The 15468-nt window shown below is 36.4% G+C and overlaps 1 protein-coding gene across 1 annotated transcript in view; it reads right to left on the reverse strand.

Annotated features, from left to right (window-relative positions):
• The window catches only part of STXBP3 (syntaxin binding protein 3), a 66149-nt gene that overhangs the window by 14564 nt on the left and 36117 nt on the right, over positions 1 to 15468 (reverse strand). The window contains exons 9-15 of the mRNA XM_011948165.1: positions 13055 to 13179; positions 9311 to 9406; positions 9122 to 9179; positions 4080 to 4145; positions 2838 to 2918; positions 1359 to 1497; positions 1005 to 1111 (exon numbers count right to left, since the gene is read on the reverse strand). Of these exons, the coding sequence (XP_011803555.1) occupies positions 1005 to 1111; positions 1359 to 1497; positions 2838 to 2918; positions 4080 to 4145; positions 9122 to 9179; positions 9311 to 9406; positions 13055 to 13179 (672 nt within the window). The remainder of the gene's footprint in view (positions 1 to 1004; positions 1112 to 1358; positions 1498 to 2837; positions 2919 to 4079; positions 4146 to 9121; positions 9180 to 9310; positions 9407 to 13054; positions 13180 to 15468) is intronic.

Consider the following 15468-nt stretch of genomic DNA (forward strand, 5'->3'; position numbering starts at 1 on the left):
TGATGGGGCCGGATGCAGTGGCTCACGCCTGTAATCCCAGCACTTTGGGAGGCCGAGGCGGGCAGATCACCTGATACAGTTCGAGACAAACCTGGTCAACAGGGTGAAACCCTGTCTCTACTAAAAATACAAAAATTAGCTGGGCGCGGATGGCAGGTGCCTAGAATCCCAAGCGGGAAGCTGAGGCAGGAGAATTGCTTGAACCCGGGAGGCAGAGGTTGCAGTGAGCCGAGGTTACGCCACTGCACTTCAGCCTGTGTTAGAGAGAGCCTCTCTCTCAAAATAAAATAAAATAAAATAAAATTAATGGGAAAGAGTGAGATTCTAAATAGAGTCCTTCCAAATTTGACTTTGAACCCTTTTTTTTTTTTTTTTTTTAAAGAGACAGAGTCTCATTTTGGGCTGGAGTACAGTGGTATGATTTTGGCTCACTGCAGCCTTGACCTCCTGGGCGTATGAGATCCTCAGCCTCCTGAGTAGCTGGGACTACAGGTACACACCAACACACCTGGCTTTTTTTTTGTTTTTTGTAGAGGTGAGGTCTCACTATGATGCCCAGGCTGGTCTTGAACTCCTGGGCTCAAGCAATCCCCCTGCCTGAGCATCTCCCAAAGTGTTCGGATTACAAGTGTGAGCCACCATACCCAGCGAGCCTAAATTTTTTTAATCAAGAAAATACTTATTTTCTCTGCCATATTATAGTTAAAGTTTACATGTTTAACTAAAATATGACAACTGCTATAAATGAATCACAAAGACAAAAGTACAAGTAGTGAATTATGACAGAAGCTATAAAATACAAATTCACTAGAAAACTGCATTTGCCCAAATTACATATGGAAAAGAGAACAAAATCTTTAATTGCTTATTTATTCAAAATCTATAGAGTGAACTTAAGAAGACTGTCCACATGAATACCCACATAAAAAAAAACACAGTTAATACAAACAACCATACATACATACATATATATATAAAGCATACACACACGTAAGACTTCTTACTTGGGGAACAATGGGAACACCAAGGTAACTCCAGTTACGAATCATGTCACTCTCATTTTCTATCTTTACATTCTGGATCAACCTGTCCAAATTTTCTTCCGTAGTTCCTTAAATAGGTAAAAATATGAGTGCACAATCACATAACTGCTACCAAAATAATGTCAAGGCTTTAGGTAGTACCCATGAATGAAGCTTTTAAAATAAAAAACAGTCAAATTATATCTCCTTCAGCCTTCTCTCAATTTCATATTTTCCCTTTTATCTTAACCAAGTTCAGCAACTGTCTTTCAGTTTTCAAAGATTCTTTTATGATCAATAGTAAAACACTCATTAAAAAGTGATTATATCCATTACCATTAATACTGAAGATATAAAGTAGAATTGCTCTTATTTTATCACAATTATCATGATTTTTGTTGAGGAGAACTGGAAGGAGTACTCGCATGGAATCCTTCACCTTCTGTCCTTCTGCATCAGTTCCAAGTGCCAGGTCCTTAATGGAAATAAAATACTGTCAGTGATCTATAATCAAAATTCATTTTTTAGTTAAAAACATCTATTACTGGCCGGGCGCGGTGGCTCATGCCTGTAATCCCAGCACTTTGGGAGGCCAAGGCGGATCACCTGAGGTCAGGAGTTGGAGACCAGCCTGGCCAACATGGTGAAACCCTATCTGTACTAAAAATACAAAAAATTAGCCGGGCGTAGTGTCAGGTGCCTGTAATCCCAGCTACTCGAGAGGCTGAGGCAGGAGAATTGTTTGAACCTGGGAGGCGGCGGCGGCTGCAGTGAGCCGAGATCAGGCCATCGCACTCTAGCCTGGGCAACAAGAGCGAAACTGTCTCAAAAAAAACAAAAAACAAAAAACAAATAAACAAAATCTATTATTAAATCTTGTCAAATTTTAATGGAACACTGATGACATTACACAAGAAAATATGAACATCACTTGTAAACTATTGTTTGTACAAAATACAAAAGGTCAAAAAATAAATCAGAGAACACAAAAATCATTAATCTAAACCTATGCTATCCAGTACAGTGGCCACTAGCCACATATGACTACTGAGCACTTGAAATGGGATCAGTCTGAATTAAGATGTGCTGTAGGTACAAAACACCGGAAGACGTGAAGTAATATAATGCAAAATTATCTAATTAATAACTTTTTATACTGATTATATGTTGAAATAATATTTTGAATACTTTGAATACATCAGGTTGTCAAAGCTTTTTTTTTTTTTTTTTTTTTTTTAAGAGACAGGGTCTTGCCCAGGCTGCCCTCAAACTCCTGGGCTCAAGCAATCCTCCCACCTCAGCCTCCTGAAGAGCTGGGACTATAAGCACACACCACTGCACCCAACTTATTAGTAAAATTAATTGCACTTTTTAATTTTTACCTTTGTTAATATGGCTATTGGAATATTTAAAATTACATGCAGCCTGTATTCTATTAGGGGCAATGGTCTAAACAGTTGAGGCATGACATAAAAGGCTCCTTGTAAAATGAGCTCTGCAGGCTGCTACACTAAATGCTGTACTGAGAAAGTCCTGCCAACAATGCTACCCTGAAATCATGCTCCCAAAATTTAAATCATTCCATTAAATAAAAAATATATAATAGGAGGGACTGTTTACTAAGATACTCTACAACTACTTGTTAATATTAGTGGGGAATGACATATTAAATACTGCCTAGGTGGTTCCCCTGATGAGCGAGTCTGTGATTCTATAAAAACCAACCACTGTATCAAGCAAAAAGTTAGGTTTTAACTTACAAAGTTTATCCTGGAAATTTATTATGAACAGAGGTATTTCTGACTCTGCACATACCTGTTCAGTTTTGCAGAGCTTTTCTATATTAAGCTTGAACTTATTCATGCAATCTTCTGCTAAGTTAAGATGGACAACTTGCTGAAAAACAGAAGAAATCAATCATTTAAAGGATTTTGATGACTTTTGTGCAACTGGTAATATTAAACTTTCGAGACAGGCCTGAAAGAAAGTATGGGCTGAGGTGAAAGAAGGTAACATGTAATCAAGGGAACAGCTCAAGATAGGAAGCAAATGAGAATGTGATCTACAGGTGATATGGTTTGGCTGTTTCCCCACCCAAATCTCATCTTGAATTGTAGTTCCCATAATCCCCATGTGTTGTGGGAGGGACCTGATGGGAAGTGTTTGAATCATGGGATGATGGGAGTGATTTCCTCCATGCTGTTCTCATAATAGTGAGTGAGTTCTCATGAGATCTGCTGGTTTTATAAGCATCTGGCATGTGTCCTGCGTGTCCTTCTCTCTCCTGTGGCTTTGTGAAGAAGGTGCCTGGCTTCCCCTTTGCTTTCCGCCATGATTATAAGATTCCTGAGGCCTTCTTAGCCGTGTGGAACTGTGAGTCAGTTAGACCTCTTTCCTTTATAAATTACCCAGTCTTGGATATTTCCTTATACCAATGTCACAACAAACTAATACAACAGGGAGCAATCAACAGACAGCATAAATGGGATGGAAGTGTTGAATTGTTAAATTTGTGTTGAGTTTGAGAGAAAGTGAGAAAAATACCCAGAAGTTCTTCAAGTTCATATTCCTTTGTCTTTCTAAATGTTTCAAGTATTTTAACACACACAAAAATCATTGGTTGACTAGGGTGCAACATGACAAAAATGTTAAGATTATTCTGATAGTATTTGTAAGGAGCAAAAAAATAGTTTACCTGACTAAACAGCTTAAATGCTCTTAAATCTACTAATATGTATCTATTACTTTAAAGAAACATGTAGAATAACATCCACTAGTCAATCCAGTGCTGAATTTCTTATAAGGTTGATAAATATTACCGTTAGGCTATTCAAGACAAAGATATAGACAAGTTTAAGCTGGATTCAGATAAATCTAGGTTATATATGTAGAGAGGTTATGAAGAAGCTTAGATATATGGGATATTTCTCAGACCTATATAGTAAAGTTTTACAGTATAACTAATACCAAGTATTCCATGACACCACTGCTAAACCGAACTACAGAACTGAATATAAACTAAAACTAATTAGGTATCTCATATATAATACTGCTTACCTTAGTAATCTGTTTTCGGAAATGGGGCATCTTTTTCATCAGCTGGGTAAGAGCACTAAGTGATGTCTAGGAAAAATCAAACATTTTTTAAGGCAAACCTATGATTCAGTTATTCCATATTACAACTTTGAAATCCTAGAGTTTTACGAATTATCAAATCTAGTAATTTACTGATTATTTGACAATTTTTTTAAAGAAGAATTTAGGAGGCTTCCAGTTTCACTCACAATAACACAGCTGATATCAACGTTACTCTCCCTCCATAAATAAATAAGATTGGACAAATAAATAAAACAAAAGCTTTCGAGTACCTACACTCACCCTGCCTTTCCCCTAAAGATGTTTTCCACACACCACTGAAAGGAAATACAGTTCAAACAGAGAGCAATTCTCTCTCTGGGTGCAAAAAAAAAAAAAAAAAGGGAGATAAGAGCTTGGGGCTGTGAGGTAGATTCTGGGAAGCAGGGTGCTAAAGAGAAAGGAGCTAGACAGAACATAACCCAAAAATGTGTAGAGAGATTGTCCTTGAACCCCTAAACTGCACATGTACAAGGCATAACCCTCAAAGGTATAGTAAAGAACAACTTATGGGCCGGGCACGGTGGCTCAAGCCTGTAATCCCAGCACTTTGGGAGGCCGAGACGGGTGGATCACAAGGTCAGGAGATCAAGACCATCCTGGCTAACACGGTGAAACCCTGTCTCTACTAAAAAAAAAATACAAAAAACTAGCCGGGCGAGGTGGTGGGCGCCTGTAGTCCCAGCTACTCCGGAGGCTGAGGCAGGAGAATGGGGTGAACCCGGGAGGCGGAGCTTGCAGTGAGCTGAGATCACGCCACTGCACTCCAGCCTGGGCGACAGAGCGAGACTCCATCTCAAAGGAACAACTTATGGGTGGCTAAATGTTGGACAGAAATTTCAGAGGGGTCCTAGCGCTAAGAATATACTAGCATCCCCTGATCGAGACAAAGTAAAGAGACCTAAGTAAACATCCTAGACATTCAGTCCTGGGACTATGCCTTAGGACTCAGTGCAAAAGCGAAATAAGCTTACCGTAACATTGTCTAACATGAAGTTACAACAGAATCACGATTATTCCTCAGCAACTTAACCGCCTGCCAGAACAAAACTCAACATTCTCTGTAGAGAGGGCATCATCTAGAACCTCTGCAATGTATCATCCACTATGTCTAGCACAATAAAACATTAATAGGTGAAACAGGAAAGTGACTGATACTCAAGTGATAAAACAGTCAACAAAAGTAGGCCCAAGATAAAGAATAAGTTCTAGTATTTGATATCACAATGGTGACTATAGTTAACAATATATTATGTATTTCAAAATAGCTAGAGGAGAAGATCGGAAATGTTCCCATCACAAAGAAATAATAAATGTTCAAGGTGATGGGTATTCTAAACACACACAAATTCTAATGATTTGATCATTACACACTGTATGCATGTATAAACATATTACATGCTTCATAAATATGTACAGTTATTATGAACCAATAAAAAAGCTAAGAAAAGAACACCTCAAAATGTAAAAACAAAGAAACTCACAAAAAGTAGACCTAAGATGGAGTTGGCAGAAAGAGACTTCAAAATAACATATTTATGTTAAAGTGGAAACAGAGGAAAAGATGGACTACGTGGATCAAAACATGGAGTATTTTAACAGAGAATTAGAATTTATTTTCTAAAAATCCAATGAATGTCCTAGAGTTAAATATAAGACTTTAAGTTAAAAGTACAATGAACGACTTTCATACATTGCTAGTGGGACTGGAAAACAGTACAGCCACCTTGGAAAAATAGCTTGAAATTTTCTTACAAACTTAAACATACATTTATTATTGATTCTGCAATCCCACCCTTAAGTATCCTCCCAAGCACATAACATCTGTTCATAGACATGAATGTCTGATATGAAGAAGGTGAATGTTATAGTAGCTTGATTCATAATTGCCAACAACTTGGAAAAACTAAGATGTTCTAAAACTGGTAAATTGATAAGCCAATTGTGGTGCACCCATATGATGGAATACTACTCAGCAATAAAAACTAATGAAACTACTCTTGCATGCAACATGAGTGAATCTCAAATGCATTATGCTAAATGAAAAGAGCCATAGTGTATTATTCCATTCATTGGACAATCTGGAAAAGGCAAAACTACAGGGTCAGAAAACAGCTTAGTAGTTGTCAGGGGATGGGGACTGAGTTAAGGGGTTATCTGCAAAGGGGCCTGAGGACATTTTGGGGGGTGATGACATTATTCTATATCTTGATTGTGGTAGTGGTTATATGAGAGTGTGCATTTGTCAAAACTCAGAACTGCATTCTATAAAGGGAAAATTTTACTTTATACCTCAGTTTTCAAAAGGATACAATGAATGGGTTTAACAGCAGACTGAATACAAAAGAAGACAGAAGTAGGGGAATCAAAGTCAGGTTAATAGAGAACATTCGATTGCAATGCGGAGAGGTAAAAAAAAAAAAAAAGATAACAAAATGTAAGAGATATAGAATACAGTCAAGAGATCCAAAAAACATGTTGACTGGGGTCCCAGAAAGAGAGGAGAGAGAAAATGGGACAAAATGAAGATCTGAGGAGATAATGACCAAGAATTTTACAAATTTAATGAAAGTTATCAACCCAGTGACTCAAGAAGCTCAGCAAACCCCATGGAGGACAAATAGCAAGCAAACCACATTATAGTAAGGCATATCATGGTCAAATTGCTAAAAATCAAAGACACAGAAAAAATATTAATAAACACAGTATATCTTCAGGAAAACAGTAATACTTAACAGCTGCCCTTTTCAGCAGAAATTACAGTAGCCAGAAGGTGATGTATTGAAAGCTTAAAATTGCTGAAAGGAAAAAAAATACCAACTATGAATTCTAAATCCAGCAAAGTATCTCAGAAAAAAACTGCAAAACAAAGATATCCTCAGACAAAAAGAAAGCTGGGAGAATTCAATCTAACCCAGCTGGAAAAACTGAAGAGCAGTAAGAAATAAACAGCACCAGCGTGTATAAATACGTGGGTAATAATAAAAGTTTACTGAGTGTTTATAACAAAGTAACATCTTATTTTTATTTTTGGGGTTTTTTTTTCTAAACAAAATAACATTTTGAGTTTATAACGTATGTTGAAGTAAAATACATGAAACAACAGCATAAAAGAGAAAGGGGATAAATGAAGTTAAACTACTGTAAGATTCCTGAATTATTCAGGACATGACAAAATTGTACTATTAAACTAGGGTAAGAATACATTTTTAAATTTCCAGTATAATAATTAAAGGAAGGACTAAAAGGCAAAACACAAATGTTTATATTGGAGATGAAATGGAATTTATTTAAAAAAAAAAAGACTTGATAAAGAAGGAAAATAGAATATAAAAAATGAAGAGAAAACAAATAAGATACTAGATATAAATTTAACCATATCAAAAATTACATGAAATATATATGAACTAAACAAGCATTCTAATTAAAAGATTTTTGGGCTAAATAAAAAAACAAAATTCAACTACATGCTCTTCCTGAAGAAAACACAAGAATATACTAAAGACCTCAGGGTAAGCCAAGACTTATAAGGGTACAGAGAAGTATAAAAGAAATAAATTAATAAACTAGATTTCATTAAAATTGAAATCTTCTGTTCATCAAAAGATATATACATACATAAATACATGTATGGGACTCATATCCAGAAAATAACTTCTACAAATCAGTAAGAAAAACAGACAACTCAATTAAAAAAGGGCAAAAGACCTTAAATGGGCACTTCACAAAATAGAGTATCCAAATGGCAAATATGCACAAGAACATTACAGAAACTGAAATTAAAACCACAATAAGATACCACCTCATGCAATGAAATTTTAATTGAAAATAAAGACAAGAATATATCAAGTGTTGGGGACAATATGGAGCAACTAGAACACTCAATTATTGCTGATGGGGATGTAAATCAGTTCAAACACTTTGCAAAACTTTTGGCATCACCTATTAAAGCTAAACACAATCCTACCCTATAACCCAACAATTTTACTCTTAATATACCCAAGAGAAAGAGTGTGTACATCCACCAAATGACACGTACAAAAAAATCCACAGCAGCTTTGTTCATAATAACCCCAACCTGGAAATAAACTAAATGTCCATCAAAAGGAGATGAACAAATTGTTGTATATTTACATAACAGTATCACTACTATACACGAATGAAAAAAATGAATTACTGAAATATGTAACACAGGTGAATCTCATTATGTGAAGTTCAAGAACAGGATCTATGGTGATGAAAATTAGAATAGAGTTTACCTCTGGCGGGATGGGTACTGACTGGGAAAGGACAAGAGGGAATATTCTAGAATGATGAAAATATTCTGTATCTTGATTTGGGTGGTGGTTTCAAGTGTATATATAAGTAAAAGTTATCCACTGTAAATTTAAAATTTCTGTTCTTTACTTATAAATTATATCTCAATATAAAATCCCAACAATGCACTGATAAAATTGACTAAATGGCCTGAATATAAACTTTACGGCCAGGCACGGTGGCTCACACCTGTAATCCCAGCACCAAAGTGGGCAGATCACTTGAGGCCAGGAGTTCGAGACCAGCCTGGCCAACATGGCAAAACCCTGTCACTACTAAAAATACAAAAAATTACACAGGTATGGTGGTGCACACCTGTAATCCCAGTTACTTGAGTGGCTGAGGCAAAAGAATCACTTGAGCCTGGGAGGTGGAGATTGCAGTGAGCTGAGATGGTGCAACCGCACTCCAGCCTACGTGGCAGAGTGAGACTTTGTCTCAAAAAATAAAATAAAAACATTTTAATGAAGCAGGACAGACAAAATGTTAACTACCGAAACTAGGCAATGGGTATGTAGGAAGGAGTTCATTCTCTACCTCTGTGTTAGAATTTTCCAAAAATAAAAAGTTAAAGAAATAAAATAAAGATTTTAAACAGAGTTTAAAATTCACCTTCACTATTATTTGGAAAGTTAAGTAAGACTCACCTTTCCTTCTGTTGCTTTCTTTGTTGATGAAATTTCCTTCATAAGCTTGGGAATTTCCCTGTCAAATTGTGAGAGAATTCTTTAAATTTCTAAGATATAATTCTTTACAGAACTATTTTAAGGTTATAAAATGTACTATCACATACTGTCTAAAAAACATGGAATAAAAATTAAAATGGGTTCACATACTCTAACACAACTGCGATATGTCGATGTCGAATTCTAACCCAGAGGTCATCTTCTTCTTCAAGGACGGCCTCCTTTTCTTTTCCATCTGTTTTATATCTACAAGTAGAGAGAAGCACTAAAATTTTTTGATTTTTTTTCCCTCCAAAATCAAAAGAAACATTTTTACAAGCAATAATTTCAAGACACAACTCAAGAAACTGAAAAGTAAAATCCACTATTTTAGAGGGGTAATGAACACCTACTCAAAACTAAGGCACATTGCTATCCTTACATTAAAAATAAGCACTGAGACTACCAAGACATTTTCAAATGTTAGGTTTAGGTGTCATTATTATAGAGTTTTAGTTCAGCAAAATTATATCTTATAAAGAAAAATTCAACGTGCTACAATTAAGAACAAGACTGAATATACTAATGCTTCGTGTTCTAATTGCCTAAAACACTGTTTTGATGTGCTAATAACCCACAGTACAATTATCAAATCTCCATTAGGAACAGGAATATTGGCCAGGTGTGGTGGCTCACGCCTGTAAGTCTAGCACTTTCAGAGGCCGAGGGGGGCGGATCACTTGAGGTCAGGAGTTCAAAATCAGCTTGCCAACAGGGTGAAACCCCATCTCTAAAAAAAAAAAAAAATACAAAAACTTAGCAGGGCGTGGTGGCACACGCCTGTAATCCCAGTTATTCTGGAGGCTGAAGCAGGAGAATCACTTGAACCTGGGAGGTGGAGTTTGCAGTGAGCAGAGATCGCACCACTGCACTCCAGCCTGGGTGACAGCGCAAGACTCTGTCTCAAACAAAACAAAACAAAACAAACAAAACAGGAATATCCTCCCCAATATAACCTATTAAATACTGAAGGTGTTTCAGAATTGGTACAAAATTCACAAACATTTATCATCTGTTTCTTTATTCTTCCCCAACCCTATAACCACATCTCCTTTACAGAATGAGAAAGAAAATGAGAGAAAAAAAATTAATGTAAGCCATAAAAATTGTGATAGCTTTAATGAGTTCTACTGAAGTGAGCAACAATTTAAAGGATTCACGAAGCTATTCAAAATGGGCTTCCTGACTGATTCCCCTTATCTTTTTATGCAGATACCTTCCCTCCATTTGTGGAACTAGAGAAGATCGAATCATTCTTGGAACTACCTGATTTCCTGAGTCAAGATCAGGAAGGACTGCACTGAGTTTTCCTAGCTCTGAACTACAAATAATAAATGTAGACTTCGCTATATGAATATAATCGTTTCTATAGCCCTCATAAATTACACATTAATTCTATAAAACCATCCACCTGTGTGGATTACAGATGTCCAAAGATAGAATCACTGTGCTCAATTATATAAGGCTGCACTAAGGATGAAAGCCCTTTTTTCATTTAAAATACCACTTTGTTCTTATACAATACCTTTGACTTATGAGTGATTTGTAAACAAAGATAAGAGTAGCAAGCCTGACAATACTCAGGTGATATGAATATCCCATTTTAAAAGTAAATTTAGTTGGGAGGCTGAGGCAGGTGGATCATTTGAGGCCAGGAGTTCGAGACCAGTCTGGCCAGCATGGCAAAATTCCATTTCTACTAAAAATACAAAAATCAGCCGGGCGCAGTGGTGCACACTTGTAGTCCCAGCTACTTGGGAGGCTGAGACTGGGAATCATTTGAACTCAGAAGACGAAGGCTGCAATGAGGTGAGATTGTGCCACTGCACTCCAGCCTGGGCGACAGAGTGAGACTCTGTCTCAAAAAAAAAAAACAAAAAAAACTAAATTTAATGAAGTCACCAACATGAAAACTTGAATCTGGACACTTAGAGCTTCCTGCTTTGTATTCTGTTTCCATAAAAAATTGTGATGAAGGCTGGGTGTGGTTGCTCACCCCTGTAATCCCAGCACTTTGGGAGGCCGAGGCAGGCGGATCACCTGAGGTCAGGAGTCCAAGACTAGCCTGGCCGACATGGCAAAACCCCGCCTCTACTAAAAATACAAAAATTAGCCAGGTGTGGTGACGGGTGCCTGTAATCCCAGCTACCTGGGAGGCTGAGGCAGGAGAATCACTTGACCTGGGAGGCAGAGGCTGCAGTGAGCCGAGATCATGCCACTGCACTCCACCCTAGGTGACAGAGTGAGACTATCTCAAAAAAAAAAAAAAAATTGTGATAGAGCCCAAACCACAGGGAGCCTTACTCCCATCGAATTCTTATCTCTGTATTTTTTTGAATCAGAAAGAAGGGAGTATAGTGGCTTTTCAAAAAAGTCTCTACTTAAAAAAAATTAAACCTTGCTTTGCTTGCCAGCAAACCTAAAGAGATACATATTTTAAATATCAGGTTAGAAATGTCTAAAATTTATATCTACAGTCTGGAACTAAATCCTTTACTATCCATTGGTTTATTAATTCTCTTCTAAACCTTTTGAGCAATGCAGGTTTAGAGACCTAAAGGGTAACAGAGGTAAATAATATCCCCTCTGAATAAACTGCTTAAAATAACTTTTATATTAGAAAAATAGCTATGTTATCTAACATTAATACAGATAATATAGAGAAAAACTCAGAAACCAAGATTCGACCAGAATGCAAACAAAAATACAATAGAAAATACAATAACAATATTTAAGAAAAAAACAGTATCATAACTATCACGTGTCTGTATCTTAAAACTACCAAATTAGGGCCGGGCGCGGTGGCTCAAGCCTGTAATCCCAGCACTTTGGGAGGCCGAGACAGGCGGATCACGAGGTCAGGAGATCGAGACCATCCTGGCTAACGCGGTGAAACCCTGTCTCTACTAAAAATACAAAAAACCTAGCCGGGCGAGGTGGCGGGCACCTGTAGTCCCAGCTACTCGGGAGGCTGAGGCAGGAGAATAGCGTAAACCCGGGAGGCAGAGCTTGCAGTGAGCTGAGATCCGGCCACTGCACTCCAGCCTGGGCGACAGAGCGAGACTCCGTCTCAAAAAAAAAAAAAAAACTACCAAATTAGTTTAAACATAAAATTTCAGAAAACTAATTTTCATTTTTATTAGTGTACTCAAGTAGTAAATCTTAACTGACAAATACCAGTTTGGATTTAGAAATCATGATATCAAATAACATTTGTAATGTATGTAAAACATAACACACACCATAAATGATACAGAGATACAGTAAGATGATTCCTTGATAGAAAAACTATTTCATTTTTCATTTAGGTTTTTATTTGACATTACTTTTAAAGTAAATATGTTTATACCAAGATTAATTCAGTAGAAGGTACCAAAATGGTAAAACTATGCCTGTTGTTCTCAACAGTCATCCTATTTAGTTTTCTAGTGTTCCAATCTTCTAAAATACATTATGTTGATAAGACACATAGACTTTTGAATGTATGATTCAGAACAATTATAGCCTAACAATTTTGAATATGGTTTCTCCTTCAATAAATTATGATAGTGAGCCTGATATTTACTTTTAAAAGTAAAAGGGCCAAATTCCATGTGTTTAAATGTAGCTCTGCTGTACACATAATTAAGGAAGCAAACACACCAAAAATGCTCCAAAGCAATCAAATTACGCTTTAATTTACAAGGTCAACATATCTGTGAAAGACTATAACTGTAGGAATAAAAGAAGGATAAAGTCTCTGAATAGAAAAGGTTACAGGGGCTTTCAGATTTCCAGTGCCTATATAAATAATTAAATGCTCATATTCTATCCTGTTTGTATATGCCCTTTATATACCCTTCAAGTTATACTTGCTTGTATGTATCATTCTCAATTGGTAGTAGATCATATGCCATTGCCTGAAAGGTCAGTTCATGCAGGACAGTGGACACAGGATCAAAGCCACGATCAATTATTAAGAGCTGTGAATGAGTTTTACCCTAGAATAACAAGATAAAATCATCTTAAGCAGCTTCAATTTCTTAGTGTGAACATATTTTTAATATCTTAGAATACAAAGCAGGCTTTTCCTAAGTTCTATCTCTTTTCCCCACCAAAAATATACAACAAAACAAAACAAATGGTTAATTGTCTTAAGAATGTGAAGTTATAATAACACAAAGAAAAATCCGAGTAGCATGAGAGAAAAAATGAAGACTACATAACTAAAAGCTTTTGTAATTAGAGTAAGAGGGTACATTTAATAACATGGGTTTGAACTGTGTGGGTACACTTAACACTCAGTTTTTTCAACTAAATAACAGATAGAAAATACAGTATTTGCAGGATTGCAGGATGTGAAACCTGCATGTATGAAGGGCTGACTTTCCAGATATGTAGGTTTTGCTGGGCTGATGCAGGACTTGAGTATGTGTGGATTTTGGTATACACAGGAGGTCCTGGAACCAACCCTCCTGTGTTTCCCAAGGGGCAACTGTATAATAACCTGAAAGTTCCTTTTAAAAAAGTAACATTTTGTTTGCACTAAATCTATTTTCTTATGAATTGAGTTCCAAAAGCACTAAAACTGATATAAATTATGAATGGTAGCTACTACTTGAGCTCTATGTATTAGACATTTTACTAAACAAAGATACGTGGATTATTTCATCTAATTCTTTTAATAATCTTGTGAGACAGGCATTATCATCTCCAGTTGACCATGAGGGCATTGCAGCCTGAAATGAAGTAACTTGCCCAAATCACACAGGTAGTAAGAGGCAGAATGGAGATTCAAATGCAGGTTTGCTCCAACGTCTGTGCTCTTAACCGTTATGCTATTTTAAAAGACTGTACTGATACCAACTAAGATGATAAATCACAATGAAAGCCTTGCTATCATTAATTCGCAAACATCACTAATCACTAAACTGAATAATAGTGCTGGAAACATTTATTGTTAATGTCAGTATCTTTCATACTTCATTTTAAAAAGTAATAAATTCTTTGGATTATTATTCAAAGCAATAACAAATAACTACAACTCATTATACAAACATTTTCTATTTATTTACATATAACAGGTATATTTTATAGGCTATGTTTTTAAAATATTTTAAAATTAAGCACATTCATTTAATTAAATTTTGAGACAGTATGATATGGTGGTTCAGAGCACAGCCTTGGAAATCAGCTAGGTCTGAATTTGAGTCTAGCCTTGACCACAATCTTGCAGTACAAGTTTGGACAAAATGCTTATCTTGTTTATATGGCAGCATTCTCTTTGTAAAATGAAACACAATTATGGAATCTTTGCCTTATAAGATTATTGTAAAGGTTAAATATAATCATACCATGAAACACAGCACAGCAAGCCCTCAAAAATGTGAGCTATGAAGCTTCAGAAATATAAACAGGAAAAAGTGCAATATAAGTTCTATAGCAGGCTTAGGGCTTATGACAGCATGTGGGAGGAAGCATCACTTGGCCTGAAGAGTCAGGAAAGCCTTCGAAATGAGGTGACACTTTATCACTTTATCAGGTGTCCCTGAATAAAGGAAAGGTATCAAGTATTTGAAGGATGATTAATTTTCCAGGCAGAAAGAATGGAAAGGACAAGTTTAATTTTTATGGATTTTGCTCTTTTTCCACTGAAAACATGAAGGACTAAAAGCATATTTGATTGTATATCTCTTCATTCAACAAACATTTCTTCACTATCGACTATGTGTACTAAGCCATTCTGCCTTCAAAACTACAACCAGAATAACAGCCTTCACTAGGCCTCTAAACCAAAAACAGGTAACTTTTAAGGTAACTAATCTAACATTTAAGTTTATATCTTCCATTCCAGCCACATCGTTTAATTGTGGATTTTGCCTTTTTCTCTATTGCCTCTACCTGAAGAATCCTGTTTTCCATGCAATAAACTCCCTTTTTATCATGTTATGCTCATTCTTCAAGCTAAATGGCCTTTCCTCTTGGGATGCCTTCCAACACTCCAGTTTAGAAGAAGATAAGCCTGGGACTATACTTCCATTATACTCTGTGTATTCTTCTCTCATTCCACTTATTACACAGTATTGTAATTGGTGGTTTCCTGGCACAACTCCTCTTCTAAACTAGCAACAATTCCTTTTCTTCATTCTCCAGCTACTGTAATATGGCTTCCTAGCCCTCTGACACCACCTCTATCAGTCTCCTCAAGCTCTTCATTCTCTCACCCACATGTAACTGATGGTATTTCCCAGATTTCAACCTCAGTCTTTGATTATATTATCTCCATAGGA

This window comes from Colobus angolensis, unplaced genomic scaffold (genome assembly GCF_000951035.1).
Source record: "Colobus angolensis palliatus isolate OR3802 unplaced genomic scaffold, Cang.pa_1.0 Scaffold273, whole genome shotgun sequence".
Lineage (NCBI taxonomy): Eukaryota > Metazoa > Chordata > Mammalia > Primates > Cercopithecidae > Colobus > Colobus angolensis.